Source organism: Momordica charantia (genome assembly GCF_013281855.1).
Source record: "Momordica charantia cultivar OHB3-1 chromosome 8 unlocalized genomic scaffold, Mcharantia_2.0 BLBB01000008.1, whole genome shotgun sequence".
Lineage (NCBI taxonomy): Eukaryota > Viridiplantae > Streptophyta > Magnoliopsida > Cucurbitales > Cucurbitaceae > Momordica > Momordica charantia.
In genome coordinates, this window is record NW_028275166.1 from 34,849,561 (window position 1) to 34,877,043 (window position 27,483).

At 36.7% G+C, this 27,483-nt stretch overlaps 3 protein-coding genes across 6 annotated transcripts; all 3 read right to left on the bottom strand.

Moving 5' to 3' along the window:
- Positions 1-1,622: 1,622 nt before the first annotated feature.
- Positions 1,623-5,757, bottom strand: LOC111021899 (mitochondrial-processing peptidase subunit alpha). Of its 2 annotated transcripts, XM_022299017.2 has the most exons (14): positions 5,640-5,730; positions 5,330-5,447; positions 4,768-4,951; positions 4,310-4,606; positions 4,052-4,219; positions 3,794-3,958; positions 3,629-3,715; positions 3,444-3,510; positions 3,208-3,305; positions 3,000-3,072; positions 2,843-2,913; positions 2,657-2,706; positions 2,170-2,282; positions 1,623-2,050 (listed from the first exon to the last, which is right to left on the bottom strand). In XM_022299017.2, exons 3-14 carry the CDS (start codon positions 4,777-4,779, stop codon positions 1,998-2,000), a joined length of 1,254 nt encoding a protein of 417 aa, XP_022154709.1. In that variant the 5' UTR covers positions 4,780-4,951; positions 5,330-5,447; positions 5,640-5,730; the 3' UTR covers positions 1,623-1,997. The 2 variants fall into 2 exon arrangements, with proteins under 2 accessions (XP_022154709.1, XP_022154708.1); XM_022299016.2 differs by lacking the exon at positions 5,330-5,447 and having other exon boundaries at positions 4,709-4,951; positions 5,640-5,757.
- Positions 5,758-6,619: 862 nt separating this feature from the next.
- LOC111021933 (glutathione hydrolase 3) lies at positions 6,620-10,148 on the bottom strand. Of its 3 annotated transcripts, none has more exons than XM_088128228.1 (8): positions 9,961-10,096; positions 9,809-9,874; positions 8,949-9,286; positions 8,238-8,756; positions 7,898-8,133; positions 7,530-7,794; positions 7,174-7,311; positions 6,620-7,094 (listed from the first exon to the last, which is right to left on the bottom strand). In XM_088128228.1, the coding sequence occupies exons 3-8, from the start codon at positions 9,024-9,026 to the stop codon at positions 6,819-6,821; spliced, it is 1,512 nt and encodes a 503-aa protein (XP_087984354.1). In that variant the 5' UTR covers positions 9,027-9,286; positions 9,809-9,874; positions 9,961-10,096; the 3' UTR covers positions 6,620-6,818. The 3 variants fall into 3 exon arrangements, with proteins under 3 accessions (XP_087984354.1, XP_087984353.1, XP_022154759.1); XM_088128227.1 differs by having other exon boundaries at positions 9,957-10,093; XM_022299067.2 differs by lacking the exon at positions 9,809-9,874 and having other exon boundaries at positions 9,957-10,148.
- A 2,330-nt stretch (positions 10,149-12,478) lies between these two features.
- On the bottom strand, positions 12,479-27,449 carry LOC111021860 (uncharacterized). Its single transcript, XM_022298960.2, has 22 exons — positions 26,351-27,449; positions 25,462-25,577; positions 25,071-25,279; positions 23,968-24,087; positions 23,208-23,336; positions 23,005-23,130; positions 22,822-22,877; positions 22,650-22,749; positions 22,377-22,494; positions 21,974-22,183; positions 21,005-21,335; positions 17,602-17,695; positions 16,992-17,100; positions 16,082-16,353; positions 15,836-15,963; positions 15,422-15,656; positions 14,721-14,909; positions 14,333-14,622; positions 14,068-14,251; positions 13,739-13,981; positions 13,070-13,155; positions 12,479-12,981 (listed from the first exon to the last, which is right to left on the bottom strand). Exons 1-22 carry the CDS (start codon positions 27,178-27,180, stop codon positions 12,834-12,836), a joined length of 4,323 nt encoding a protein of 1,440 aa, XP_022154652.1. The 5' UTR covers positions 27,181-27,449; the 3' UTR covers positions 12,479-12,833.
- Positions 27,450-27,483: the final 34 nt, after the last annotated feature.

The window sequence follows — 27,483 nt, forward strand, 5'->3', positions numbered from 1 at the left end:
CTTCATATATCTCATCTAAAACGCTTGTTTCATTCATCCCAAGCCTTCTCTGTCAACTAAAAATGAACTCAATTTCTTTATGTGAAGAAAAAACTCTCTTTCGTGAAGTTCGATTTGTCATATATATATATATTAATCTTAAAAGAAAGGAATATAAATATAATAGGGTGGCTATCTCATGTCATAAGAAGCTACTCAACTAATAATATATTTTATTAACGGAAAATAAATCAACAAGACCAAAATGTTTTTATCAAAGAAATGAGTCAAAAAGAAGACAAATGTAAAGCTAACGCACTTGGGCGCTACAACTAAGCATAACAACCTATGGTCGGGAAAAGGCTCTAAAGCCCCTACTCCTAGCTAACTTGGGTAACAATAACTCTAATTCCACTTTTTGTTTCTTTCGCCGTAGTCTATATGACTTCCTTTTGTTGGCATTTTAGCTCCTATATTTTTTTGTAGACATCAATAGACTACCTTTTGTTGGCATTTTAGCTCCTATATTTTTCTGTAGACATCAATTTAAACACCAACGTAAGCATTCTAGAACTCAAGTGACATACGTCACATTTAAAACTAACATGGTGTCGCTTCAACCTTGTACATATCAACATGGCACACAACTTCCACACGATATCATATCATATATAAGCTTTTGGTTAGGATCATTACTATCATAAACCAAAATGGTATAAGTGTAATGACCGACCAAAATATGTGGGGGACCAGAATAATATCTAACTTAAAACTAAATATAAATGAATCGAAACCAAGAACTATCTTTAAACATAAATTACCAGAAATGAGCAGTAGTATATATTCTCGGTAAAGACCTAAGTGGATAATACCCTATTTACATATGGCTTGTCACATTATCCTTTTCTGGTTGACATTGACAAATCAAGAGCAGTGGACCCACATAACATTGGCTTTATCGCACCAGGCAATAGGCATATATACTTCCTTAAATATTTCCTTCTTCCTGTGTTATGAATCTAATAATTATAACAAAACATACTTATACACATGCGTATATACATTATACGTTCACATGTAAAATTAAAAAAAATAAAAAAATGCAAAAGGACAGATCTAGAAACTAAGATCAAAATGAAGGCCATCAAAAGATATATTTTAGGCAAAGATTCCAAATCATTAGTTTTGATACTGATATCTGTGCATGCAGAAAATGAATCAAGGAATATGAAGCTAGAAGTTTTCGATTATGCATGAATTTATTATATCCATCTTGAAGTTATTGGAGCATCTTTCAAGAAAGAAATATACACTTTTTCAAGCAACTCGTACAGTACCTTTAGGAGAATAATACCTCGCATGTATCCAACCAATCCTTTAGTAGAGATCTGAGTAACTGAAAATGAAAAAAAGAAAAGAAAAGAAAGGAAAAGAAGAAAAGCTCTGAATAACGAATAAACTGTGCACTAAACTCAAATCTTCTGCCACAAAGTTGCAATTTCTCTAAAGTTAATTGTGTCTAAAAAAGCATATCTAAAATTGACCGTTCAAACTAACAAAGTAGGTACCCAGCTCAGCTATAACTCTTACTATACTTTAAAAAGAACTGATGTAACTTAAAAATGCACAAAATCTCACGCATGTGTTTCAAACAGAGAACTTTATTAACAAGGTAAAAAACCAACTCAGATTGTTGCTCACAAGGCAGATTACAATGCTCCGTAAGAATATTTCTTCAAAATACAAACATCCTGAAATTGCTTTCAGAACATGGACTTTCTTCAAAATGGGACTGTTAACTAAAAATACATCTCTATTAGATAGAAGGAATAAAACATACCATCAATAGAGATCGGGTAATGACATAAAGGTGCTGGCTCAAATTTACCAATTATTGAGTTAAACTGGACCTTAATGCTTTTTCTTATTTTCAAAAGACAGGGTGACCATGCAAGGCTCAAGATAGCAATTTTTATGTTCCGTGCAAGACTATAGTTTGAATCAACAAATGCGATTTGTCACTTTGACTTGAACTTGCTGCTGACAGAATCATAGCTTGGAACATGAATAACTGCAGAACAATATATAAAGAAATAATTACATAAAGTCATCTAATTAACCAGATCTTTTTTCTGTAGGAATGAAGATAAACAGATATCATGAGGTTCTCATTGAGCATGAGATAAGTACCATCGCCATATGAAGCCATTGTCAATGGAGAAGAGAGAAGTCTTTGTGCAGTTGAAGCAATATCCTTCAGAGTTAATTCGTCCACAGCTTTCAAGAAATATTCCACAGGTTTCCTATATAATGGCGTACATTAAAATGAGCACGGCCTAGAAGTCAGATCACCATTGTAATTACAAAGCTCACCTCGCAATTGAAAGGTAATCACTTCACATGCTAAACCATTTTTATACTTGCAACTTTTAATAGCTCTAAAGAAGTAAAAACTCTTTAACTATGACCAGATTCTGTATTGCCTTTAATCAGCCTAGATACTGCGGACATACGACCATGGAACAGAATGCACTTAAATGAGTAACAACAAACCACATCCTGATAAATCTTAAATCTTTAAAATGGATTCACCCTCCTAATACAGAAGGAAACAATTTAGAAATGAATGGGTCTTGATGCGTCAGATTCAGAGTACAATAAGTAATTTAGACCATACCGTTCACCATATGTCAAAACTTGTCGGCCTATATCCTCTGAAGCAACCACCTACACAAAATACAGCTCCACAATAGTGAACGCATCCTCAAAGATCAACATTTTCAAATGCTATAATATTTTTTATTTCATCAACCTAAGACACAGTATGGTAAGCCAACAGGAAGAAAAAGATAATCATACGTACTCTGGATTCCAAATTCATTAGCATAGCTGACTTTGTTGACTGTTTGGCACGATCTAGCTGAACCTGTTCAACTGTACACAAGGAACTGCTATCAGCAATCAAATTAGATATAATGGTTGTTCCAGAAATGTAGAGAAGAAAAATAATTATAAATTACCTTTTCCAGGCATTGCAATGGCTAAAAGTTCACTAGCTGCAATATCAAAGGCTTTTGGCACGAAATTAGAACCCTAACCAAAAAATATATGTATGTAAAGGGAGAAGTGAGAAATCTATCATCAAGAACAACATAGAGGTTTTGCATTATGCCAAGTTAAATATTTGTGGTCCATAACAACAACAAAATATCTGAAGTAGTTCATTACAGTAGTTGCTTGGATGCCAAATATGCCAGTGTTGTTGTAAATACTGCTGAATGCTGAAATTGACTGGACCTGTGGGTACTCATTTAAGACCTGAAGATCTACTCACCACATCAACAAATACCTAGAAGTTAAAACTAAAAAACACACGACATGGGTAAATTAAGCAATCTAAATGCAGAAAAAGGTTTACGTTTATCTAAAAACAATGGCCATCATAGTCGAAATTTAGGACTTACACAGCCGAGAGTACATCCCCTTTCCAGGTCCACCAGCTGAGAAGGACCCTCCACCTCCCATTAGCATCTAAGAGATATGAGATTTAATAAAGTTAAAAATGGATTAAGCAACAAATGGGTGCATGATCTAGACCAGAAGTGTCATAAAGATCACTTAACCACAATAGAATATTCATTGTAAAGACCTGAAGAACAGTTAAGGCCATAGCATCCTTCTCCTTACGCCAGCCACCCGGGAGTTCAAATGCAAGAGCAAAATGTGTCCTCCCATCCTGAAAGGGAGAGAACATTTAACAAACACCTCGGTATAAAGACTGGATACTAGAGTATACAGTATTGAAGATACGCACCCCAGAATCACCTTGATGACGATAATCACCCCCATTGTACACTGATTTTGGCTCCTCACGAGGAACACTTGGAAGGTCAGATAGAAGTGGTTCGGCGATGGATAATAGTTCCTCATGTTCAACACCAGATGCTGCAAGTACTATGCGAGATGCAGAATAGTTTTCCTGAAGACAGAAGCGTGACCAATAAATAAATAACATCATTGAATAATTATTAATAAGAGAAAATATGATATAATAAACTCCCATTCAACTTACAGAAACAAATTTCTCCAAAATTGGACCACCCAAACTATTTATAGCAGACTCGGAGGCTAAAAGAGAATTTGCCAAGGCACCAGAATAACCAGCAGCATGAACAGCTTCCAAAAGAAACCCATGCGGGTTGTTGGAAGCTTCAACAATCTCATCTTTTACCCGTGAAAGCTGTATAACACAAACTTCAATCACTCAATAATTTGGAAATTCGTGGACTAGGTATTAATAATAATCATAATGCAAAAAATCCCAAGAGACCTGCTCATTGACCTCCCAGTCAAGAAAAACAGGATTCCTAACACAGTCAATAAGCAGCTCCACCATTTCAGGGACATATGACTTCAAAGCATTGAAGGTGTAGCCCATCTGCTCTCTAGCAGCTGAGGCCAGCACATTGCCACCGATTGCCTCCACCTCCCGCACAACACGTAAGTGACTACGATTTCTTGTGCTTTTAAAGGCCATACGCTCCAGCAGATGTGTAGAACCAAAAGTTTCTGGAGTCTCATAAATTGAACCACAATCAACATATAGACCTATTGATGCTGCAGGGTTCTGCATTGAACAAATACAAGTTCAATTCCCTTTGTAAGAGGAACACGAGCAAGCCAAATACAGAGAGCCACATATCTACATACACGTGGCTTCCAGTCTTACCGATGATGTTTCAGATGCTACTTTTACACCATTTGGCAGAGTTGTGATCTTGGTCTTACCAGGTTCGACATAATCTGGCAATGGAGGCGGAAGGTTCACATCCGACAGAGGAAATTCTAATGGAGGCAATGTAGAATTGCCTCCAAACAACCAGCCAAAGAGGCCCCCAGAAGATGAGTGCTTTGAGGCAACGGCACTTGAACTTGCAAATCTGTATAGTCCATTGTGTGCGTGCCCCTGAACCTGAAGTAATGGTTTGAAAGCAAAATTACCATCATTATCCACCAAAGCATTTGATTCCTGAGGTCTAATGTAGACAGTTAATATAAAGTGAGTAAGAAGTGATATTTGAGAGATTTAAACTGCTTGGAGAATAAAATTAGATCCCTTGATATCATGTTAGACTCAAAAACTAGATATACAAACGCGTCTCCGCAAAGCGTTTACACCATGCACAGTGCGGTTTCCACTGATTTAATCAATGATAAAGATGAGCGTTTTTTGTACTATTATTAACCGACTGGCAATAAAGAATAAGCCATCAAAAACTAAATAATTTCAAATAGCCGCTAACTTATTGACACTCAAGCTATAAAAAGTCACAACAATTAAATTAATAACCTAGCAGCTCAATGTGCTGAACATATGGCTTCGACGCTATCGTTGTCTCCATAGAGTATATAAACACTCTCTCTCGTTCCAATCCGGTGTCTTTCCAGTTGAAATTCAACGAAGCAAACTGTGAATTACAACGTTGAGTTCGAGAAAACAGACAAACTTCCAGAAAAACGAATTCGGATCCATAACTAAAGAAATTGACATGTAAAAACCAAATCATCGGGGAAAAAGAATCATATACTAGTCCGTTCGCTTGCGTGCAAAATCAAAGAGGTCAACGAGGCGTTTTCGAGCGCGGATCAAGTTTACTAACCTTCAGAGACCTGATTCGTGAAGTTGCAACTCTGTACATGATGATCGAGAAATATCTCTTCGCAGCGCTTGGGCCGTGAGCGTCAATCGGCCTTTATGCCCAAAGTTTTGGAATTCACGCAGACCAGGAAAGGTCTACTGTACGATACGGGATGTAGACACGTGTGATGATCGAATTCTACCACGTGTCTGTACAAAATATTTTAGTTACTCATAAAAGAAAATACTTAACTAAAATTACCATTGAAAATTTGACACTCATTGTATTAACAAAAATTAATCTTTTTGGATTTCCTTCTCTTAATATTTTTCTAATATAAATTCTATTTAACACTAGTTATTGACAAAAAAGCAAAAGAAAATTTTTAATCTCGAAACAAATATTTTTTACATTTTCATTTCTCTAAATTTCCATGTCCACTAAACTAGCGAATTAGCTTTTAAATTATGTTAAAACTTTCATAAACTGCTTCATATTGTTATTAAGATAATATTCACTTTTGTTTTATAAATTTTTTCAAAACTTAACTAATATTTTTACTTGGATGAGATTTTATTGAAAATTTTGGATATTAATATCCCAACAAAGAAAACGCACCTATCACCTATCACCTATTATTGTTTTAAAATATGAGTGATTTCTGCGATAACAATAGTATTTTTCGCTATATTAAAATCACTTTCAAACATACTATGTCCAAACTAGTAAGATTTGTACCACTTGTACAGATTCTTCAATTTCTTTAGAAGCTCAAAAGTAAGAACCAATCATTTACTTTTCATACTACATGAATGACTAGAAATCGCAATATTGAATGATATTGGGGAAAGAGATTCTCAAAGAAAACTCATTTTTCTTCTGTTTCTCCCAAGTGAAAGGAAGTGACTCTAAAATTGATGCACCTTTCTCTTCAAACAGTGAGCTGCCATGTAGAAAATATTCAAACTGATCATTCAACCAAAGACAGAGAGATGGCTATGTGTAATTTAAGAACAGCCCAATTATTCTATTCTTGTGCGAACTATAAACATTTTACATGGTCTATAAATCGGTACATGTACAAGAATAGACAACATTATATTACAGAGACAGATGGGAGTCGATCACAAACTGATGTCAGAGCCAAAGCATTTGCTTTCGCTTCTCTTCCCATTGTTCTTCAAAACAGAAGCCAGTAAACTAAACTGCCGCGGGAAACCCGTTCTTTCTCGGATCGCTGACCGCGGTAAGGAGACCAAAAAGGGTTTGGTTATTGGGTATCTTTCCTCCCTTTCGACCTGCATCAATGGTGTCTTTGAAGTTTTGAACTATGAGCTGAACCATGGCTCCTGCTATATTACTAACTACCACTTCATGACCCCTCTCTTCCAAAAATTGCTTCTTTTCCTCTGTAAGTTCGACGTGATCCCCATCCATGAATGTCAAATTTTCATATCTAACCACATTTGGGATTAACTGCAGAGAGAAAACAAGGCTAAGTTACAATGTGAACACTGTCTGTGACAAAAATTGTGTGTGGAAACAAGTAACGGACCTGATGATACACCCTCGAACTTTGAACTGCTGCTAAAGGTTGCAATCCGAGGGAGAAATAATTAAGAAAAACCTGAATTACTGCCGGAATTATCTTCATACCACCACTACCTCCAATAACCGCAATCAACTGGTCATCCTATGAAGGTTCCAACAACATTTCTATTGGTGATTATTGAAGATCGAAAGGAAAGCAGATTTTGATGCAAGCCCAGAATGTTAGGAACATATATAAACGAATAAATATACCAAAGTCGTGCATTTACCCCTGCAATGTCATTTTCTCCTCAATTGATACGTGAACTTAGTAAATTAAATTTATATTCAAAACCACAAATTAGTGAACGAAAAGCATACCTTTGTGACGATAAGAGGAGTCATGGAAGAGAGGGGCCTCTTGTTTGGCTGGATAAAATTGGCTGGAGCTGGAGGGAGTTTATCTGGAGATACATCAGTGGCTATAGAGAAGTCCCCCATCTCATTATTGAGAACGATTCCAGTAGAAGGTGAGAGAATGCCAGCCCCAAAGTGCTCATTTACAGTTGTTGTCAACGATACAGCATTTCTCTCTGCATCTACAATGCAAAAATGACTGGTTCCATGATCTCTTAGCTGACTCCACCTGATAATTGTGGGGGAAAAAAGAAAAGAAGTTGTCTCATTAATTTGAGTTCGTAGAACCAGTAGAACTTCCAAGCCAGCTATGTCTTGCCTTCTGCAGATACCTGTACAAATAGTAATCTGGAGGGAAAGTAGTGTTGTCGACTATTTTTTCCTGAATTTTCTTTGCAAATGACGGGTTAAGCATGTAGGAGACAGAATCGTTAATGTTTGAAAAACGAGGATCGCCCAAGTTCATTCGTTCAGCAAACATGTGCTTCAATGCTTCAATTAGGCGATGTAGGCCAAGACTTCCTTTAGTAGCAGCAGGATCATTATAGCTTTTGAAGATATTCATTACCTGTTTCACATTCAGAATAGATTCTCAAATCATTATTACTGTTAGAAAAAGGAATTCTAATCCAAAAACAAAAGTTCCCCTAGGAAATAGAGAGAGGACAGGACCATAGCAAATCCAAGTGTTCCACTTGAAGGAGGTGGCATGCCATGTACTGTGTAGCCTATTGCCTCTGTAGTGATTGCTTCAGTTATGTCCACTGTGTAGTTCCTCAAATCCTCCATGGACAAAATGCCACCGATTGCTCTCACATCCTTCACCAACTTCTCTCCAATGATTCCATTATAGAACGCTTCTGGCCCCTGATCTGCCACTGCCTCTAAACTCTTGCCTAGTTCAATGTTGTAGCAAGTGTCGCCTACCTGTAACAGGTCACCATTTGGTGCGTAAACTTGTCTCAAGCCAGGATCATTCAGGATTATGTTGGCACAGGAAACTAAGCCCTCCCCTAGAAAATGAGAAATCGCAAATCCATCTTTTGCAAGCTTTATAGCAGGTTCAATTAAGGACCTCCAAGGCAAACGGCCATATCTCAACCAAGCTTCATGGAGGCCAGCTATCTCTCCAGGGACTCCAATTGATAAGGGCCCAAATCTTTTGGCTGTCACATTGATTTCATACATACCCTGCCCATTGCCAAAGAGGTACATCTTACAAGTTTTGAAGAAGAGAAGGAGCTTAAAATTTTCACTCTCTTTTCTCCGTTGGTCTCACCCCTCCACATTCATCTTTTATACACTACTTTTGCCTGCTTGAACCAAATGGGTTGCAGGCCAAAAGAAATCCATTTATTTTACCAAAAGAGAGAGATTTTGAACCTGAGAAGCAGCCAAGGGTGCAGTTTCCCGAAAATCAAAAGCTATCGTCTGCCAAGTTGGCGAGGATCGTACAAGCATGAAACCTCCGCCTCCTATCCCACTCGACAGCGAACACACAACACCAAGGCACAATGCAGTTGCTACAGCAGCATCAACGGCATGCCCTCCCTGCCTAAGAATCGATGCCCCGATTTCAGAGCAGCGGCCATCATCAGCAGCAACAACTCCTTCCTCTGACTGAATAATTTCGGGATTTTCGAGATGTATTCCATCAAAGTGCTTGTTTTCTTCACGAAATACTGAGCAATTTATGGAACCTCCAAGTATATGGCCAACAACTACAAAATGAAAACCATTCACCAAGCTTAAGGATTGGACTCCATCAGTTACTTTACATATACATACAACCAAAAAAATCCATCCGTATATATAGTATATACTAAGAGTGTCGTGCCACTGCCATTTCTCTTCGGTTCAAACAAGAACGTTTGGGTTTCAACGTGACAGGAAAAGCAATTAAAGGGAAAGGGAAGCCACCTACCACTTTACAATCCTATAACCCTTAATCCATTGTGCTTGTGCCCTACCAATTAACAGCAAAGAATCAAGATATTCATAACACTTCGTTGCAACATTTACCAACTACTTGATCAAAAATCCATAGACAAACTTGCAGATTTTAAGCCAATAAGATCGAACTCAATCTCAAAGTAAAAGAGGCGGGTTGTAGATAAGCTCGACTTCCGGTAAAAATCTACGTCAATGAACAAGTCTCGAAATCAAAAAGCATGGCACCACTCAACTTCGAATAACTAAAACAAAGTGAGAATTATCGTAAAACAAAAGTAACTCCGAAATACCCTTAACAAAAAGCCGGAATCGTTAGCTTGTTAGAACAATTATACCGAGATGAAGAATCTTTGATCCTGGAATCGAAAGAAACCCGAAGGTTAAAAGAAATTATATAACAAGACAAAGTAAATGGATGAGGAAGATAAGAAAAACTACCCACGGTAGCCAGTAATCCGAGCGGAACAAAAATCGCTCTCCTGCAACGCCACTTGTCCTCCGATCCATGGCTGCCCAGCAATGGAGATTCCATTGATTACTCCCCAACTCCGCTCGATGAGGAGATGAGAGAATCGGAGTCAAGGTATTTTCCAATTTCCGTTTGCAAAAACGCAAAGAAACTTACAAAATATAATAAGTTTATTTTCTGACAAATTATCCATATAGTGAGATATATGTGTCAATTTTAAGATAGATTATTTGGCCAGAACGGTAAATATTAAAGTGACATCTGCACAATATAATTTTCCAATAAATAAAAGTGGTTGGTGTAATAATTATAAATTAATTCTAAAAATAAAATTAGATTTATAGTGCACCAAAGCATAGGTCAGCAGATTAAGGTATATGTATCAAACCATAAGGTTGAGAGTTTCAATCCTCACCCTTACATATTATACTAAGAAAAATTATACATTTAAAATTTTAATAATCAAAATAAAATAAGTATAAAATAAAATTCTAACATCATACAAATAAAAATTTGAATTTGTAATGTTATAATGTTTAAGAAAAATTATATCTACACTAATCTAAGTGGTCAACGGAGGATTAAGACACATATTTTCATCTAAAAATATCATATCCACTTTCACGTTTAAATAATTAAATCATTATTTTTTCTATCAAGACTTAGTTCCTTCTCGTGGGCCAAATAGCCGTTTAGTTGAAGGTTTAACAATAACGAACTTTCAATGATTAACTGAATAAGTAATTATAAGAGAGAGAAAAATAAGAAAGAGAGATGAAAAAATAGGAGAGGCAGAAAACCAGCATGTGTTGGCATGAAAAAATCCCGCCAATTTTAGCATGTTAATAATGTGTGTCCTTTCCCCGACAATAACTTTAACCCACCAACCAATCATGTACTTCCTACCCAAATTTATTTCCACCCTTAAAATCTTCTGATTGGGTCAAGATTTTAAATATTGGATATCGATGAAAATGTAAATGCATGAAAATGTTGGTGGTAATATCGACAAAAGTATTTTAAAAGTCAAAGTGAGCATAGTTCAGTGCTAATTGGCATATATCTTCAACCAAGAGGTTGTGAGTTCGATTTCTCATGCCCATGTTATATTAAAAAAAAAATTTAAAAATTATAAACATAAATAGATTGTAACAAATATTCAAATTAATAAATAAATATTTCATATTTTTAAATAGATTAATAAAATTATATTTATATTAGTAATACTTTGTTAATATTTTGTATGCATTTTTAATTTATTTTGTGATAATATAGAAATATCAATGTTGAATGTAGAAAAGTCGATGAAAATTTAATAGTAGATCAGTCCCAACTGCTTTTATTTATTTACTTTTCGTTATTTTTAGTTCACAAGAAAAAAAAACTAAAAGTTATTTGGGGAAATTGACCTCAACTTTCGTTACTTTTTTATTTTTATATTTTAGTACAGCTGTAGTTAATTGGGTAGCCAGTAGAGTCAAATCTCGTTTTAAATTGCAGTTAATTGGGTAGCCACTACAATATTTATTTAATGACCATTCAATTTTTATGGTTAAATTTTCAAAAGAAACATAGAGAGAACATCTAAAGTACAATAATAACCTTGTAGATGTTATTGTTGTATAGAGCGTATAAACATTTTAGAATTAGAAAATTTCCTTTAATTCAAAGAGGCATTGAGGTCATTCTGATATCACTTTTTGTCAAATTTGTTCCCATGAGCATTGCAAGATCACATCATAAGAAATCAGAATGTTACTTATTAATAAGAAAAATGAATTGCATCGATCAAACCTTGCAAGGTCGGTTCGGATGCCGGTTTTGGTTATAACCGAACCGAACCGCCCCGACCAACCGTCACTCCGACTCATCAGTTCATATCAGGTGTTTCAAAATATGTATAATCTTAATCAGTATTAACACATCCATGCTCAAATAGAGTGTACATATATATCCTGCAGACTCCCAATATTCTAACAGATGGAACACCAGAAACTAAGTTTTAAGTTTCTTTCTACAAAGAACAAGGCCTGGAATTGAAATATTACAAGTGCTAATTGCTCTTGCAAAGAATGCTTATCAGTATTCACATTTATATCCTACAATGGCACAAGAATGATTAAGAATGTGTTGGGAAATGAACACTCCAAATTTTATTATAAGATAAAAATCATATCAAAAAGTCTGAAGATAACAAACAATACACACCACATATTAGAGCCTTCTTTGGCGTAACAGGATGTATAACGTATGGTATAAAGTTCCACCTTATACACTGGATTCGTCGGGTTTGAATCAATACTATGCCCAACTAACTACAAAACTGTGATGGTACCAACAGATGAAAAAAAGAAAAGAGAAGAACATAAACTTATTACAGGTTTATGAAGTAGATAGATATGAACACAGTTTATGCAAGACAATTTAGAGCTTCAATTGTTGCAGAGCTCTCAAAAACCCAAATATACAGCATTGAAAATGAAAGCAAAGATGACAGGAATAGAACACTAAACTTGTATTAATTCAAGAGGTAGAAGGATCCATTAGGTTTTATGGTAATACATTGGGGATAAATCTGTCAACCATTGAAGTGGGTCAAACTATATATGTACAAAAATACACATGGGGAGAGGAAAGAATATTGGTAGACACATGCTAGCTCAACAACTTTGTATATGCAAGGGGTAATAAAGTAAAACTATGCAAATTTTGACAAGGACCTTCATAAGTTTCTTTACCTATGCAATGCCTATACTATCTCTCAACACAAAAAAAATCAAATTCTAAAAAAATCAATATCATATTGTTTGTATCATTCTCACATTTACCTATAAATGCATGTTCTTTTATGTCTGCCAGAACACATCTGGGTCATTGCTATACAATGAGAAGTCCTGAATTTCCTGATTTGCGACGTGCCAATCAACGAGTCGCGCTTGGATAATTTTGCAGAGAGCTAATCCAGCAGGAAGTATCCACCATTCACTTTCATCCCTGCGTTTCAACAATAACAAGCAAAAGTTTAAACGTCGAATGACTATACCAGCCAGGTACATTAGGCAATTGATTGGAGGCTACTCACATGCTAAAATTCCAGGTATGAAAGCTGGGATTCTTTTTACTCGAATGGTATAAATAATTAACTAACCCGCAACCGAAAGCAACTATCTGCATCAGACAAGTGACGAAAATGAATTAGGGTCTATATCAGATATCTCCAGTAACAATCAAGGAAAAATTGGAAATGCATCATTTATCAATCTGGAAATAAACGGAAACAGTTTCTTTCTTTTTTCTCGATAAGAAACGATTTTATTGATGTGTCAAATTATAAAAGGGTGAGGAGGTGATAACCCATTTGGTAACAGTTTTGTTTTTGGTTTTTTGTTTTTAAAAATCCTACATACTTTTTCTCAATTTCTTTTGAGTACAGCAATGCAGGGTGGGAGATTCAACCTTTGACCTCGTTGATGGTTAATAGGTGCATTTATCCAAACTTTCTCTCAATTTTTTTGCTGTGTTTTTCTTCGTTTTTACAAACACGTTTGAATTCTTAGTCAAATTTTAAAAACAAAAATAAGTTCTTAAAAACTACATTGGCTTAAATTTCAAAAATATTATTAGAACGTAGATAACATGTAAAAAAACACAAATAGTTGGAAGTAATATTTATAAGTTAAATTTTAAAAAACAAAATGGTTATCAAACATGACTTCTTTATGCCAATAAGATTGAGTCAAGAATTACTCACAACATTAATCATGGATGTGATGTTCCACAGACCATATACGTGTGCAAGACCTGCTGAGCGTCTAGGTCCATGGCTGAATAAAGCATTAATCCCAGCAGGAAAAGGAGAGAGCAGACCGAGAGGAAGGACAAACAAAACCAGAAAAAAATCGAGCAGCGAAATAGAATACATCTGTAACAAAGTGAGCAAGACCAAGCTAAAATCGCCTAATAGTATCATGGAGATTACCAAACCAACAAGATCCTGAGGGGAAAAAAAAGATGGAGACTGAAGTTACAATAGCGTTATCCAAAGGTATAACCAAATTTAAGCTTCAGTAGAATAACCACCTGATGGCCAACAGGTTTAGTATTGTAGATAATGAATGAGAGGGGGTAAGATATAGCCTTCTTCTCTTTAAGAGCTTTTAGGCTCTTGGTTTGTATAATTCCACCAAATATTCGTTTCTGGATCATCTTCTGCTCGGTGATTTTCAACTGGTCCAATGGCTTCCTACTCATAAGTCTAGGCAAACTGCATGTGTTGAGGGAACGAATTTCAATTTAACTGTTAACAAGTAGTGAGAAACCGAGGAAGTTAGATTCAATATTTTACCATGACTGTCTCTCAGGTAATGATAATTTACGCTGGCCTTCAGCATATGGCTGCACATTATCATTCTCTAAAGCAGATAACAATAAACCAAATTGGCAATATCCAGAAGCTGTGGGCTGAAACCAGGCAAGATCGACCCGCATACCATAGACGCTTAGAGTTGGATTAGCATGTGTTTCTAGCCAACCAATAACATTGCCAAAATTCTTCTTTAGGTGTCCATAACGAACTAAGCGTAGTTGAGCGTTAAGTCCAGCCACAAGCCGATACCATATTGTGGGCGGAATAGACTGAGAAGTCATTTTTAACATTAAAAACAATATTCATCCATCAGATAGTTAATAGAAGTTAATGTTCTCACAACTACAAGTCTAGGAAATTGCCAAACCTGACTCATTAGGGAAGTTAGAATATTGTCGCTATGGAGGGTGAAAGGAGCCATGTAACTTCCATCTCCCCCAAAAAGTACAGAGACTGGTAATCTTTGTTGAATACGAGGAGGAAGATCAACTCTCTTTTCATCTCCACCGAGGAAGAAATCCACATATGCAAGCATTAAATCAGGAGTAGCAGCAACCTGAAGTAACAAGTTATTCAAATTGTTGATTCTATTGAAATTAACAAAAGAACATTGTCTAGGTCTCCTTATTGTACATAAGTTTTTTGGGGCTTAGTAGCATGGATTATGTAAATGAAGAAAAAGGTATTTGCTGAACTTTCAAAGTAGATTCCTTTAGTACACCACTAAGATTCTTTTAGTAAATTGACATCATGTTCAAGATTGTATCTTCGATGGAGTTTTATGGAGGCTTCTTGATTCATATCAAGACTCTCTTGGTAAAGTCTGTGCACCACTATCCTATTTGCCTTGCAAACACTATCAATTCAGCTGTTGAACGATCCATGTCATTTAGTTGACCACAATGAAAATACTTTTTAAGAGTAGAGAGATCTCATTTAGTTGACCACATAGAGAGTATTACATAAAGCTTTCCTAGCAATTATCCTAATTCATATTTATCGATGTTGATGGTATAATGCTATAAGAAAAGTCAACAAATGAAGAAACTAAAAAATTAAAAAATAAACCTTGAGGCCTTCATAAAGAGCACGTGAACGGCAAGAACGCAAGCAAGAGTGATCATATTCAGATCGAACAAACTCACGAAGGCATTGCACTTTCTTTTTCTGGCAGTATTGTAGCCATGACCACGCAAGCGGATAGGAAAGAATAGAAAGAATGCTGTAGATTGATCCTTCCCACCACTGATAAGTAGCTAAATTATTAATCTCATCCACAAACCTATTAAATGCATCTTCATATCTGCCAAGTAACTCATGTTCTCAGAGGGGGTTCATCATACACTAGGTTACTTCAATAATACAAATTTCAGTAAAAAAAAGTTGAAATATAAAGCAGAAAAACAACCAGTCTTCTCTACAGAAATCTGAAAATGTCACCCAAATATCATTCTCCTACAACAGAAAAGTGAGAATGCTTACACAATTGCTGCTACTTGTTCAGGAGGCGAATGAGATAGGTGCAATGGTTCACTGAAAGTATTTGGGCCCATGAAATACATTCTATGCACATGACTTTTGGATTCCTCTGTCCTATTTGTTTCCAGAACCTGAAAAATATTATGTTTAAACAAACTAAAGATTTATACTTCCGTCGGGAAGGTATTCAAATGTTGGCAGTGACCTAAAAAAAATGATCACTGGTAATAGAAAAGAAAGAAGGCAGACCTCATTCAAGGACTCCAAGAAAGGGAAGGAGTAATCTATTCTAGAGCCTTGTCGTACAGGTACCGTGGCTGGTAATTCATCCCCACCAACATACTTCATACGTGCAACACTTAACACCAGGGCTAGAAGGATGAGGAGTCCAATAAGAATAAGACCAAATAACCAAGGACCTCCAAAAGCATACACCAACTCTTCTAGAGCTGTATAACATTGTGGCATGTGATATCTGTCGGAAATGCACTTGTAGGGACAAGGCCTTTCAGAAACACCACCTGTTGGAAGAATTCAAATTTTTCTTTTAATAAAAAGATAAAGCGTTGTGAAAAAATTTCTAGAAAATTCCTCACAAGAGAATAAAATTGGTAGATAAAGATAACTTCCCGATTGCAGGAGGCAATATTCAAAGGTAATCAATAAAAGTTACTGACATAAATGGCTTTCTTGAATGAATTCCATGATCCTCTGCCAGAAGAATGTATCAAACTTCTTGCAGATCGGTAGTATCAAACATGACTACATGAGATATCTCCCAAAGAATGGTTGTTCTTTTTTTCAAATTAGCCAATAATTATTATTTTCTCCACTGTTTCTCTTGGGTGTCGATAACTAAATATCTAAATATAAATCTTTTCTTATTGTGCAAAATTGAATGCCAAGTTGTAATAGTTGATTAAACTTATGATAGCTTATTTATCCTGTACTGAGATTATTAGTCCTATTTCCTTGCATATTTTCTTTATAATAATAGAATTTTGTTCCTTGGCCCCAAAATGTAAATAATTGTTCTTTTCTTTTCTTTTTTTATAAGAAACAGACACTATATATTCAAAAAGCCAAAGCGGCCAGAAGAGAACAACCTAAACAGAAACTAAATAATTGTTCATTAATGATGATCACAACAAGACCATACCTCGAACAGTAACATATATGCCACGACTAGGAAGCTCATTAGATGGGCACTTGGTACACAGGGCTCTATCAGATCCAGTGTCATTCTTAAATGTTCCAAGAGGGCACTCCTGCAGTCTCATTAGCAAAGAATGGATAAAATTAAGCTATATTACAGAAGTAAATTAGAGAAAACATAATTGCAAAATGATTTTTACATGAATTAAGTTGATTACGAGCAGAAAAGATTCCAAGAAAAATATTTAAAATGATCTCTTATATGCTTAAAATTAGTTTTTCTCGGGGACAAATTTAATTTCTTGATCTAACAAGAGCCAGTGAACTCTACTCAAGTTTAAATTTAACCGAAATTAAATTCTATTTCAAGATTCAATGCATAATATCATCTAGCATAAAAAGGCTTGTGTTGTATCACTTAAATATATAAAAGAAAGGGCTAATCTAATTCAATAAGACCCTTAAAGTGGCCATCAAATAATGAAAATTCTCCAATTCAAAAAATATTTTAGGACATTGGAACCAAATCCCCAATTTCAGAATGGCAATGAATGAAAAGGTTGGGGGTGAGGTGGGGGCAGGGGGCACCTATTTCTAAAGCCCAATGACACTACCTCACAAAAGATACCATACAGCCCTTTGGGGCAGGCCTTTCCAGTGATAGTGCCATTTTCGCCGTCGGAACCATGATAGCTTCCTAAGCCTCCCCTGACATAGAAGAGAAGAAAAACAGCTAAGCATTTTTTAATATGATGATCATCAAATAAAATGAAGAAATACCCTCCCTATCAACTAAGTAGGCTAATCATGTGATACTAAAACATACATACTTCAGAATAAACGTATGCTGGTAGCTAGTAGTAAATATTTCTTTTTTAAAGAAAAAGATCGATTGACAAGATGTCCATGTGCAAAGAAATGAGTATAACTAATCTCATCATGACTTATCTCAGCCACTTTTTCCTTGCAACGGCAAAATTATTTATTGATTTAGTGAGAAGTATATAAAAGTTGGTAATATGGGGGTCTCGGTCTTGGCAGTTTTAAACAAAGAAATGAAGCTGTTCTACATAAGTGGTTGTGGAGATTCACGAACGAAAAAACTGCATTTTGGAACAACTCTATTGCTAGCATCTATAGAGAGGATATGCTCGGATGGACAACCCTCCCCCCAAAAGAGAAAGCCCTAGGCCATCCCCCCAGAAGAGAAAGCCCTAGGAAGGCCATGGTTCGACATTGCAAAGTTGGGTGATTCTTTTCTAAGTTTTGTTCGCTTTAAGGCTGGGAATAGGCAAAGAATTCGTTTTTGGAAGGATTTATGGCTGAAAGATTCTGCCTTAGACCTTCTCTTCCCAGATCTGTTCAATTTGACCCTCAAGAAAGATGCAACAGTGGCTGAGTGTTGGGATGAAGCTCAATCAGATTGGAAGTTGAGTTTTTAGAAGGGGTTTTCGTGATACTGAAATGTATAGTTTGCTCTCTTTGATGGAATCGCTAGGTGCTTTTCAATTGGGCAGTGGGGATGACAAGATCCTGTGGACTCTCGATAACAAGAAGTCATTCTCCACCAAATCCTTGTTCCACAAACTTACTGAGTGCCCTCCAAAACTGAAGGTCCATTTGATCAAGCAGATTTGGAAGTTCAATTACCCAAAGAAGGTCAAAGTGTTCTTATGGAGCCTAGCCCAAAGAAGTATCAATACACATGAGATTGTCCAAAAAACCTCTCAAGTTGGTGCTTTTCTCCTTCGGTGTGCTGTTTTTGTTACAAGGATTCTGAAAACATGGACCATCTCTTCCCACACTGCCCGTTTGCCTCAGATTTGTTGTCCGTTTTGTTCAAAGAGTTCAGTTTTGTTGGATGTATGCCAAAGGCGATAGAAGACTGGCTTCTTGAGGCCCTTCAGGGCTTCTCCTAGCCAAGGTTCTTTGGGGATGTGCTGTCAAAGCCATTTTGTGGAGCTTATGGAAAGAAAGAAATAGTCGGGTTTTTAACAACCCCTCCCGTTCTTCTGATTCTTTTTGTAATTGTGTACAAATTACTGCTTCAACTTGGTGCTTAAACCACAAGGTTTTCTTTTGTAATTGCAGTCTTCTGATGCTTATACGCTATCGGAAAACTGTCGTTGATGTAGAGGGCCTTCCCATCCCCGGCCTATAGGCTGTTCTTTTTCCCATATATATACACCAATGTTTCTGATAAAAAAAACAACATATATAAAAGTTGGTAAAAATCCTAGGACCTCACCCAAAAAAAAAGAGAGAGAAAACTCTTCCAGCCTGAATTTATTACATATGGGGTATAACGTTGACTATATATACAAGTAGACTCCTCTACCACCTCCACCCATTCCTCTCAACCTCATCGAAGATTCTATGATTTCTTACCAATCACAATTCCAACATAATTGCTTTAGTTAGATTAGCCCATATGAAATTTTGGAAAGATGTTTGGCTCACTAATGAACCCCTCTGCAACTCCTTCCCTCTCCCTTTTGCTTTGCACAACAATAAATCGAGTGTTGGTAGTGATATTTGGTCTCCTAGTGATAGCTCTTGGGACAAAATTTTCGAAGGAATCTCAAGGAGACAAAGATTGTGGAGCTGGCCTCTCTCTTGCACAACTCTCCTCATCTCACCTCTCAACCAATAGGGATGTTGTAATTTGGAGATTGGAATCTCACACCCATTTCAGTACCTCCTCCCTTCTTAAAGACCTCCACCAATCAGCTACAACACTGGCATCCTCCTCTGTGTACAGCACTATTTGGAAGGACCACTAGCCCAAGAAGATTAAGTTTTTTCTTTGGAAATCCAGCCTCCACGCTATCAACACATAAGACAAGCTACAGAGAATAATGCCCTATCTGAATATTTCCCCTCACTGGTGTACCTTGTGCAAGTAACATGAAGAATCCATCGGGCACATCTTTGTCTCTTGTAATTTGGTCACTGGTTTATGGAACAAGCTTCTCTCTCTTTTTGGTTGGTCGGTTGCTCTACCAAAGGATATCTCTCAATTATTGGCTTATACTCTCACTGGTCATCGCTTCAAAAAGGAAAAACTTTGTCTTTGGCTCCATTTTGTCAGGGCGTTGCTATGGACTGTTTGGCTAGAACGAAACCATAGAATATTCCAAGGAAGGGAGCGCTCATCGCATCAACTTTTTGAATCTATAGTTGTCTTCGTTGTATCTTGGTGTAAATGCTCCCCTTTTTTCGACACTATGGTTTTGTAGCCCTCTTTTGAGTCTCTCCCCTTTTGTACTCATATTTCATATTATCAATGAAATAGTTTCTTTTCAAAAAAAAGAGATATTCCTCCGCTTCCTGAAGGAATCATTGCAAAAAATGCTCGGTACATTTCTCTTACAGTATTATGAATCACCCACTTGACACTCATTAGACCCAAAATCACTCCATTAGCTTCTCCTGTAACCACGATCAAGAATAGATGATTAAAGCTTCATTCCTTTTCTGATGTTTCCACCCCAGATCAGCATATTCCACAGGTCATTGAAGTGAGGTCCCACCTCACCAAATGGTCAAGTTTACCTTTATTCCTTCCATTCCCAAAAAGTGTCAAACATTTTCTCTATTCTCATTGTCAGCTAATTAGGAATTTGAGAGGACTGAGAAATTTTACATACACTATGAAGATAAACTGCACCGTTTTAACATGAAGAGTTGCTATTGTGTATAACATATAATTAATCCTAAGAATTTGAATCTGTCTAAAAGACTTGAGAAGAAAAAAAAAAACAACCATCAAACTCTTTTTGAGAGAGCTGAATTCAGTGTAGAATTTTTTATTTTCAATAGTACACTTCATACTTATTGCTATTTCTAGTTCGTAATTTAGTTCCTTTTTTTTTTTTTTTTGTTAGAGTACACTCAAAGTTGTAGAATTATTTACTGAACTTTTTTTGTTACCATGTCACATGCGTTCATAAAACATGAGATGACAACTAAAGAACAATAAAGTATTAGAGGAAGAGAGAAATAATAGGCACAAACCCAGCATAAATGCTTCCTCTTGCACTTGCTATAGGTTGATATGCATCCCCAACAGGTATATCAGACCAATGAAAATGAACCCTCCCACCACCGCCGCCACCCCCACCATTTGAACTGCCTTGTCCTCCAACAGCAGAAATGACAGAAGATTCACCAAGCAATACCGTTTGCACGAATAAAAGAATTGTTCCACCAGATCCACCTCCTGGACCAATATTTAACATTTTCCCACCACCTTGCCCTCCAACATCACGTCCAAAGGTTTCTCCATCAGATGTAAGGGACCCATTAAGAGATAAACTCACTACTGAGTGCTCTAGTGACCCCATCACTGTACAAGCATGCAGAAAATGAAGTTTATTATCATCATGCACCAGAAAAATAAAATTTGAGAACAAATGCAGGTATCCCAAACAAACATTGGGGTTCTTTTTCTTTTCTTGAGGAAAGAGGTTCCACACCATAATCTATACGGCCGTTACTCAACCTACTGAACCCCAACCAACCCATGAAGAGCAGAATTAGTAGAAAAGTACAATATACACTTTGATTCCATTCAAGTCAGATTATAATTATTTATTAGTGGAGAGTTCTAACATTTTCACCACAAATAGATACAAATTACGAAGACAGTCCAACTAAAGCTCCTCATCAGTGTCCATTAGTGCTGCTAACCATTTTATTTAAGCACAAAATTTGAAGTAGATTATCTGCGAACTACCTAGAATCTCAACATGTCTCTAGAAGATAAAGAGATGGTCAGATCAAGCCTATAATAGAACAGGAACGCCATCTTGGAGGATAATTATGCTTACTATACAGCATAATCTGTAAATAACGAGACTTAACAATATGCAAGCATATGAAAATGCAAAGAAAAATTGTCACTGATGTCACAGATTGGAATTTCATTTCAAGTAAATATAACATTAAAATATAAATAACAAATTGCCAGAATTGCAATCTTACCTATAATCCCACCACCTGCTGTTTCACCAGCAAGACTACCATTTCCACTACCACTGCCAAGTTCACAAGGTAGATCAGGATCCCCGTATGCAACACCACCATCAATAAAAGTACCATTGTAATATCCATCCCCCCCTCTTCCACCATGTCCACCGCCTGCACCAAGACCATTTGAAAAAAATCTACCTCTACCCACTCCACCAGTGCAACCTGCACATAACCAAGTATAAAATAGGGTGAAAGACCAAAAATACATGCGATAGTAGAAAATTTTCTTTATCTATCACAAGTGTAACATGTTCAACCTCCAGTTGAGATGAAGCTGCAGGTATATAACAATTTTTCATAAATACTACTTGAACCCGCGTGGCAAGAACAGAATAATTTGAAGGCAAATGCATACCAAGACCAGAAGCACTGATTGCACCAGATTGGAAAACAAATATATCTCTGACCCAGTGAAAATGAATAACAGATCCAGTTATAGTGCCTTCAACTGTTAGATCTTCAACTCGACAAATCTGCAGAAATGAGTCAAGCTAACCAATATCAGATTAGACAAAGAAAAGTTTATTCGGTATAATGAACTATTTACTAATCTGACCAGGAAAATCTCAAAAATAATATTCTCCCACACAAGATAACTACTTAGCGGTCAATCTGGCTAATGGAACACCTGAAGAGTGAATGGCAATGTAGAGTTCACATTACAATCTTCAGGGGGATGTAGTAGTTCAACTGGGCAATCAGAAAGTTCACAGTAGAGCTCTGGTCTCCTGCAATTTATAGAAAAAATTAGGGAAAGAAAAATGAAATTACTGATCATTTTCATACATTAGAAAACTTACGTATTATTGGCACTTGAATCATCCAAAGGTCCTCGAAGAAATGACTTGGGCCCAACCTTAAAATTATTGAAGTAGGCATTCAACACATAGTTCAAACAAACAACAAATAAAAGGTCATGATTCTGACGTTTATGGTTTAAGTGAATCTAAACATAAAGGAAAATTAACCATAATTCAGCTCACATTGATACTGAAAAACAATGATAGTATCAAACGTTGTGCTTCAATAAGATTCCCTGGTCCAGAAAGATTCAAGTATCCTTGTCCATGAACGCCTAAATTTGCATTTGAATGTATAGAAGACGACTCCTACAAAGACAGGATAAAAGGGCATGATTCACTGCATGTGTTTTAGTCAATTAAGGAGTTTGCGAAGGATGAAATACCTTGAGAACCAACAAATTACTGGCTTCAAGCAGAGACGTAGCTACAATTTCACTGTCTCCACCGTTAATTAGCATCTTGGAATCCCACATTAAATGCATTTTCACAAACATGCGAAGGGCCCCAAATATCTGCATATCAGCAGGAACAATAATATGAATGACAAACATAACCCGGACTCCAGTATATGGAGAAAATGTGAAACTGTCAACCTATTTAAAATAGTAACGGGCAGAGGAAAAACATTTAAAACATTGAAATGTCTCAAATAAGAAGTAACTTTTATTTTAAAAAATTCTAAAAAAAACTTGTCTACGATCAGCCTTAAAAATAAAAAGAACTAAACATGGTCCAAGATAGAAAGTTTTTAGGATTACAATTACTCAAAAAGAATGTATGTAAATTCATAGTCACCAATTGCTTGTAAACCATAGTGATCGCTGATCAACAACAAAACATATGTTACAGATTCCCCACCCCGCCCCTCACCCAATAGGAGGATAACTGCCACAGATTTTAGAACTGGAAAATAGACATAGAATAGTTTGATTCTTGTCAAGGGTCCAAGATGGAGCGTCATGGCTACCCATACCACCACAAGTTAAAGGGGAAATAGAACTTCCTGAATCAGTATCAGTCCACTGTTAAAAATGTTAATTAAATATGGAAAGAACCATTGAGAAAGCCCAAGCAATGATAAAAGAAAAAATGGCTCAAATAGTAAAGTTTGACAGTAGGGAAACAAAATGCTCAGCTACTTGCCTTAACAACAGAATTACTCATAAGAAGCTCTTCTGCAATTAACTCAAACTCTGATGAAGCATAATGAGCAAGCCCAAAGGAAAGGACTGCACCAACTGATAAATGAATTTGTCCTTGAACCTACGAGAAGAGTCAGAAGCATTTCATTATACAAGTACATAATAGAAAGAAATGTTTTACAATCACAGCAGAGTAGAAAGGGATGTTTGATGAACTTGTCCTTGAATCAGGAGAGTAGGGATTTGGAGTTTAAGTCTGACAAGTATCTTATTAAATTTTATTGATATTGTACTTAAAAAAGTTTTCCTTAAGCACACCTAAGCTTACTTGCGTAGAATAAGAAATAACCATTGGTTGCATGGTAATATTTGCAAGCCTGTCTTAAAATAGCAAGATAGAAGAATTCTGCGGGAGAGGGAATTACATATCATCAAATATCCCTTTCCAGCCACAAAATATATCACAATTGGATTCTCTAACAAGGGCAAATATTGTCAATTAAACAACCACTAAATATAGAAGCTTAGCTGATAGGTTAGGGTACATTTGATGAGTTCATTTTTTACCTTGGTGATAAAGAAACAAAATGTCTAATTATTTGAATATGATTGTTCGTTAATCTTCCATTCTAGCAAGCATTTACCCTTCGCTTGGAAATTTGGCTTTCTAAAAAATGATAGGGTCTTCGACGATAAACCACACTCTTTTGATAGTTTTTTTGATAGAGTTTTACTATTAGCTCTTGGTTGGTGTAAATGCTTCTACTCTCCCTTTAACAACTACTCTCTTCACGATCTTATAACAAGTTGAAAGGTTTTCTTGTAATTGCCCTTGCGGCCATTTGTATATTTCATACCATCAATAAAATATTTGTTTCATATAAAAATTAAAAAAAAAAAAAAACATTTGGCAAAAGTAAAATTATACCCTGGTGGACACTTGAGTTCTTTTTCGTTATAAAATTTCTCCTTCTTGTTACCAAAAACTTTAAAATCAATAAGTGCAGGACAAGAAATAGCCTAGCAAGCGCAACCCATATGAGAACATAATTTAGAAAAGTAATACTACAAATAATCGTTCAAGGAAATACTGAAATTTGTAACCTGTACACGGCTCCAAAACAAAGGAACCAACGCCTTAGCATGGTTTTGAATATACACATTTGTCCAAAGTGGCTGCTTTGGAAATGTTAAAAGAAGTGTGTCCGTTTGAGTAGATAGGTTGCCATTGCTGACAATAAGGCTTCGTGGCACGGCATCATAATATGTTCCTGCAGCACCCGCATTTTCAGGACAGCCATAACTCCTCCCTCCTAAAAACAACACATAAAGCTCACAATATTAGATAAGATGCTTTCACATTCTTTTCCTTCCCTGAATTATGAAGATATCAGAGCAAGAACACAGTGACATTGGCAACACTCCGTAATGGGGAAGGAACAGTCGCTGAGGAATAAATCTAATAAAATTTTCAATTAACATGGCATAACCTCACCGTGAGCAAAGAATTCTGTATTGTCATGCCGGCTAAAAACATTGATGGAAATTCTTCCACCTCCACCTCCAGCAAATCCATTACCACCAATTGTACTTAACCTGCCACTTCCAGTCCTGCTCTTCACAGAGGAACTGTATTACCTGTGTGCTCCTAGATCACTTACAAATAATGATTTAGAACTAAGTGAAGTGCTCGAACCTATCTAATAAAGTGTCCGAAGAAACACATGAGAAAGCTTCTTGAGTTCAAACTATCAAGAAAATTGAAGTCCTTAAAATACAAGCCCAACCTACTACTACTCCCCAATCTTACAACTTTAAATATAAACACTATCCTAATATTTATTTCACAGTTCCGAGTCCTCATACCATAAAAATCATTCAAATGAGGCCCTCTCCTGTAAATAATGACATTTAAAAACCACTGATATTTATGTTTCATATCAAGTGGGCTTATTCTTCTGCAGAAACCATTTACAACCATTCGCCCAAGTATTTGCAATTCAGAAACTAGTGTTCTTTTCATTAGACATCCATGGAAAACCATGTTAATTCTAAACGACCCAAGCCACCCCGATGTCAAAATTAACAAAAAAACTCAGCATTACGTACTATATCTCCAATAATCAAAAGGAAATGCCCATAATATATATCACAAGCATTATATTCTCACTGTTCCCTTTTCCATCAAAAAACCATATCGGCATATTTTTACTTCTTACACGCCATTCCTACTCGAAGTAAAGAAGATTCTATCTCGATTGATAACATGGAGCAAAAGAGTGAAACAGAACCAGATGAAACTGAAGCTGCAAAAATATGTATATAGTGAAGGAAAAATATTAAGGGGCAAGTAAGAACCGAGAAACGAGAGAGGAGAGAGTTACATTCTGCGGGCATTGATGTAAATGCTGCCACCAGAACCGCCGCCGCCCTTCATACCGCCATCACCTCCATCCGCATAAAGCCCACCACTAACTTCAATTGGACCTTTAATTTCAAGCCAAATCCTCCCACCCCCTTCCCCCCCATAACTTTCTTCTTTAATAGTCGTTCCCCCTTTACTACCAAAACTCCATGGTTCATCCAACGAAGACCACGAGTACGTGTCCCCACCCCAAACATCATCTGGCAGTTTCGTATTATCCGACACACAGCTCGCTCCTCTGCCGCCGTGGCCGCCACCAGCCCCCTGAAAACCCGACGGAGTCCCACTGGTCTGCGTTGGAGGTTTTCCGGCCAACGCCGTCACATTAATCACAGAGCCATCAAACAAGCTAACGTTTCGAGCATCAACCCTTAAAGTTCCCGCAACTATCAGCGAGTTACGACCTAGAGTAAATTCCCGGCTCATATTTATCTGTATCGTGCAGCCCAGTACTGAACAACTTAAACTCACACCGGGGAGAATGTACAAACTCCCGCTTCCTTCAATATACACATCATCAGTGAAACTCAAGCTGGAATTGAGCTCGCATATGGTGTTGAGCGACCCGGTTCCCTTGAGATCATCCTCGCACGAAAGTGATGGAGGATGAGGGAACGGGGCCGGCGGAGGAGGCGAAGGAGGCGAATAATCTCCATTAAAGAGATCGCCATCATAACTGACGATCGAAAAATCAGTATCGGCATTAACTTCCACACAAATGCTAAGAGTGATGACGGTAATCAAGCTGATAAAGATAGCTTGGGAAGAACACAAAACGCTTTCAGCCATTTCTGAGACGAATTACTAGCTGCTAAAGTCGTGAAATCTAAATGGGGTTTTGTAAATTTACAAAACCCAGATTCCAAAAGAGAGAAAAGAAGCTCAACAGGCTGAATTTAGGAAAATTTACGTTGAAACGCTTTGATTAGAGAGAGTTCAGTGAAAATGAGACTATAGGAGTGGGATTTGAGTGGGAAGTTGAAAGTATAAAGGGGTGCGAATTGAAATTCGAGGAAGTTGAAGGAGTCTTGTGATGAATTTCGAAGTGAAATGAGAGGGGATGGAACAATGGCTGAGAAAGTGGAGAGCACA

Excerpts from the sequence above, each read along its gene's own strand:
- LOC111021899 (XM_022299016.2), bottom strand. The coding sequence starts at position 5,678 with ATGTACAGAGTTGCAACTTCACGAATCAGGTCTCTGAAG. Across the intron at positions 4,952-5,639 it reads CACGAATCAGGTCTCTGAAG|GTTCAGGGGCACGCACACAA; the intron begins GTTAGTAAACTT and ends CCATTACTTCAG. Across the intron at positions 3,511-3,628 it reads TGGCCTTAACTGTTCTTCAG|ATGCTAATGGGAGGTGGAGG; the intron begins GTCTTTACAATG and ends CATATCTCTTAG.
- LOC111021933 (XM_022299067.2), bottom strand. The coding sequence starts at position 10,050 with ATGGAATCTCCATTGCTGGGCAGCCATGGATCGGAGGACAAGTGGCGT. Across the intron at positions 8,757-8,948 it reads CACCCTTGGCTGCTTCTCAG|GGTATGTATGAAATCAATGT; the intron begins GTTCAAAATCTC and ends GGCAATGGGCAG. Across the intron at positions 7,312-7,529 it reads CTCCTCTTATCGTCACAAAG|GATGACCAGTTGATTGCGGT; the intron begins GTATGCTTTTCG and ends GAACCTTCATAG.
- LOC111021860 (XM_022298960.2), bottom strand. The coding sequence starts at position 27,180 with ATGGCTGAAAGCGTTTTGTGTTCTTCCCAAGCTATCTTTATCAGCTTG. Across the intron at positions 23,337-23,967 it reads TGAGTAATTCTGTTGTTAAG|ATATTTGGGGCCCTTCGCAT; the intron begins GCAAGTAGCTGA and ends GCTGATATGCAG. Across the intron at positions 15,657-15,835 it reads GAACAAGTAGCAGCAATTGT|ATATGAAGATGCATTTAATA; the intron begins GTAAGCATTCTC and ends GTTACTTGGCAG.